Below are 4417 nucleotides of genomic sequence, written 5' to 3' on the forward strand. Positions count from 1 at the left end.
CGGCTGAAGAGTCCCGGCCAATAAATTTCCACTAAACGGACAGCGGACAAAACGTTCGACTTAATTTTCAACTGTTTATAATTTATTTTCACCAAAAAAACCGAGGCAATCCTGAAAAGAACAAGCCAGAAGATAAGAAGGAATCTCCGGCCGCTGCGCTTGCTTGTCGCTGCATAATTTGTCGACTTGTAGATACATTTGTAACTTTGTATCTTTTGCTCGAGTTCGTTTGAATTTCAGCTTTTGGTAGCGTAGCGCCAACTTCTCGTACAGGCCACATCGTGTGTGTCTCCGCTTCTCTTCTCTTTTTGGTTTTACTTTTTATTAATGATGTGGGAACTCCTGTTCGGCGCTGAGAGCTGAACGTTGATTTCTGGGTCTGCATTAAATTTCATTAATTATGAAAAATCATTTCATTAATATCGGTTTCGTTGTTTCCCTTTTGACCATGTGAACCGTCTGCATTAATTGCCTTTTCTCCGGTAATTATCGTCTCATTGGAATCAATTAAAGTGGAAATGTTAAAAAACGAAACCGTCAAACAGAGTTGAAAGCCACACCAAATCTATTGACATTCACAATTAGAGCCGGCACACTCTTCTCCATCATAATTAACATCTTGTTGAGATGCTGATAAGGATGATGCTGCCACCGATGATGATAAAAAATAACGAGCGACGCTATCTGAGATCTCCGAGTGCAAATAATTAGGAGGAGCCTAGATCGCAGACACAACAGAGTTCTCACCATTTAATTAGTATTCATTTCCATTATTTATCTGTCGGCCGAGACATTCTTTTCTTGCATTTCTTTATTCCCCAACTCATTTGGCTTTGTGACTGTTGGGCGCGTTCTCAGCCATGTTTTTGTAAGTTTTACGAGCGCTTTTTACAGCTGAAAGAGTCGAGTTGGCTTGGCACTTCCACAAACTATTGTAATACATCAATATGATTATGAAGCCTGCAGCCGCAGTCGAGTTGCGTCGAGTTGCCTTCACATCTTTTATACATTTGTGGCATGTGTTGATTTATTTGAAATACGTTTCTGTTCTCCCTTTTGCCTTTCTGTTTGTCAAAGGCAAACAAACCGAAAACCGTTCTGTTTGTGTGATCAGCGATCATTCTGGCCAAGTGCGAGAGATCGCTGCTTAATTTCCGAGTCCCTCCAAAAAGTGTTAACTTGTGTCTCGGTCTCTTCACTTTAGCCATAACTCATCAATATTTGATTTCTGATGCTGCGCTCCGACAGTCACTTTTCTGTTTGTCTTAAACACGGTTAAAAAAGTGTTTTTGGGTCAAATGCAATATGCAATGGAAAATTCCATAACAAGTTGCTTGTAATTCCATGTTCAACATTTTTCAGAAAGTTTAAGTTTCCTTTAAACTTATTATTTAAATTATTAAATGCAAGAAAATTTATTAACCTTAACTGTTTTCAAGAAAATGGTGTGATATAAGAAAGAAATCTAAAACAAATTTTATTTTTTTATTTATGAAAGTATAAGAAACTCAAAAAAAAGGTGAATGGAGCTCTGCTAAATGGATTTCAAATAATCGGTTCCCATTCGATTTAGAACCAAGCGAAGGCACTTTCCATCGCTCTAATTGCCTTTCCCACACCCATTTTCCGATTCCCATTACCAAGTTACCATGCCACATTTTCACATTCACAAAGGAAACCAGCGAGCACAAAAAAATTTGAGCTCCAATTGACAAAATCACGATTCATCGAACAACAATCGAGCGACGACAACTTAACTTTACACACATTCGCAGCTCGGAGCCAAAAACTCCTCCTGGAAAAAGCCAAATCACAAAGAAATTCGCAAAAAGAACGATCAGGAGTGGGCGGGGAAAGGGTGGAAATGTTCGGCAATTGGAAGTTGGCGGCAACTTTTAGGCCTTTGGGGCGTCTGCGTTGGCTGATGGAAGGAAGCTGGCCCGGCTACCTACGAGTTGCATTGTCAGCTAAGCGATCTGCAATAGGACTACACTTGCAACTTTTTCAGGGAAGTATTTATTTATATGTTTAATAGAGTTTAAAGTTACGGGTAAAGTTATTTAGATGCTTGTTTCACAATCAATACTGTCTAAACGTTTCAGTTTATAAATGTTAAAAATAATTAAAAGAATGGAAAGCAAATTTAATTTCTTTACTACTGTCAACAAAAATTTAACATTCTATAAATATTTTTGTTTAATAGATAAATAATGGAATCTGTTATAGTCTCTTATGTCTATTTTGACTTTTTTGCCGTTAGCTTATTTTATAAAACAACACTTCAAGATTTTTGGCCATATAAGAATTATTTAGAGTGTAGTTAACCTCCCCCCTCTCAGGCACTAGTTTTCCCCTGACTTTTCCCCATTTATCTGACAACTTTGAATGCGGACAAAAGAACCCGAAAGAGCCACAATTACGGTACTCGGCGTCATTTGCTGTTGTTGCCGTTTTGTTCTGTGTTTTGTTGGATGTTGTTGGCTGGCTTTTTGCAAAACTGTCCAAACATTGTCGGAAATTTGTTAACTTTAATTTCTATTGCCAGGCGGACAGGGCATCCAGGCATCCCAGCCTGGCTGAAAACGGTACCATCGCCCGAAAGTTGCGGGTGTTGGTTGCATTTTCCCATTGTCGGCCTGTCGAAATTATGACAATCCTGGCAATGGGTTTTAACTCGTTCCCCACGGCTGCCAATTCCAGAATTGTCGTAAATTTGTTTCTCAATTTGCTGGACAGCAACGCCACCAAAAGGAGATTATTTCCTCGGGCCCCCCCCCAAATTGCCATAAAGGTTGATTTATTCCCATCTCATTAACATTCGCCGGATTCTTTACAACTCTCTTATGACAATGATAAGGCCAAGAACTTACCATAAACGGAAGCCGGTGCTGAAGTCTGGCATTTAAGTGGCATTTCTGAAATGTTCAAACAAATATTGAAACAGAAACTATTTCGTTTTTGTGGCCGACAGAACCCCGAGCTTTCTCAGGCATCGGAAACTAGTTGTGCGGATCGGATCGGATCACACACAAATCAATTTAACGATGCACTAGCCCAGTTCCAGTTTGAGTTTGAGTTTGAGTTGGAGTTCCAGTTCGCGTCCGACTTCTCGCCGAATGGGGGTTTCATTCAGCTCGGATCGCAGGGAGCGGGAAAATGGGGACTCGAGCGGAGTTGCAGAGTTGACGACTTGTCGTCGGCATTGCAGCGACGACTTGGACTTCCTGTTGTCGCGTCATTATTGTCCATCATCATTTCCATTCGTAATGAGGCTAAGGCTACTAAAACGAAGTTGATCTCTAGTTCATTTAGATGCCGCCGCAGACTCAAAGCAAAAAAATAATAATGGCGGGGGCTGTTGCTCCAGCTACTACGACTGCCCCTTGTTTTACGGCTCCTCGATCAGCTGTGGATCACTTAACCGCTTGTGACAATTCCCCGTGCAACGAGTACGCATCTATCTCGGATCCCCATCCCCATCCCCATACCCATCCCCATCGCCATCTCAGGCCCCCTCAAAAACCGGCCTTAATGTATGCGACCCTCTGGCCAGATCGGGATCCACTGCCAGCGGGCTGGGCCATGTGTACAACATTTACTATGTTCGCTGACATTCTTCGCGTAATTCTTCAATTTCAATTGCATACTCCGCCAGTTCCTTCAGCCTTGCAGTCAAGCTCTTGCTCTAACCTCGGCTTTGACTGCCTGAAGCTGACAACGTCTATAGAAATGGCTTTAAAAAGGCTAAAGTTAGATCCTAGAACTTTATTTAAAAGGGTACTTAAAAATAAAGAATGAAGAAAAGAATGAATGCTTCAAAAGAAAAAATTCTTTATTCTTTGCTATTTAAAGTAATATAATGAAAATTACCGAACACTAGCAACTTGTTTTTAAATATATTTATTTAAATTTTCTGAAATTCTAAGTTGTAAGACAGACCCACTACCATTAGAGCTAAAGGGTGTGACAGACCTAGACCTTATTTTGTCCCTTTAAGAGTTAAGCAACCTAGTATTCTCCCATTTGCCAAACATTTTCTATTGTAATTCCTGTTGATTTGTATTTTTATACCATTGCAAGGGTATATCAACATCGGCTCGCCGACTCTAGCTTCCTTTCTTGTATTTTATTGCTATTTGTTAAGGATTTTCCTTGTTGATCCTAAAGCCAAGTTCTCATCTCTGAATGGCTTCTGCTGTCGTTTCTCTTTTGTTCGTTTCGTTTAGTTTTCCTTTTTCCAGGCACAATTGTCGCGACATTTTTCTAGGTAAGCCTCACGATCAATTGGCGACACGCTTCTTCTTGGCAGCGGGGCTAACCTGCCGCAGTTTCTGTTTCTGATTCTGGTGCGGCTGCTGCGTGAGTTGTGGCCAGACTGGTCCTGGCCCAACTGCGGACCAGGTTTGCCTCGCCTTGG

General features: G+C 41.0%; 1 protein-coding gene across 1 annotated transcript; it reads left to right on the forward strand.

Annotated features, from left to right (window-relative positions):
- Nucleotides 1-1864: 1864 nt before the first annotated feature.
- Nucleotides 1865-2580, forward strand: LOC108101010. Its single transcript, XM_017205175.1, has 2 exons — nt 1865-2012; nt 2546-2580. The coding sequence occupies exons 1-2, from the start codon at nt 1865-1867 to the stop codon at nt 2578-2580; spliced, it is 183 nt and encodes a 60-aa protein (XP_017060664.1).
- Nucleotides 2581-4417: the final 1837 nt, after the last annotated feature.

This window comes from Drosophila ficusphila, unplaced genomic scaffold (assembly GCF_018152265.1).
Source record: "Drosophila ficusphila isolate 14025-0441.05 unplaced genomic scaffold, ASM1815226v1 contig_791, whole genome shotgun sequence".
NCBI lineage: Eukaryota > Metazoa > Arthropoda > Insecta > Diptera > Drosophilidae > Drosophila > Drosophila ficusphila.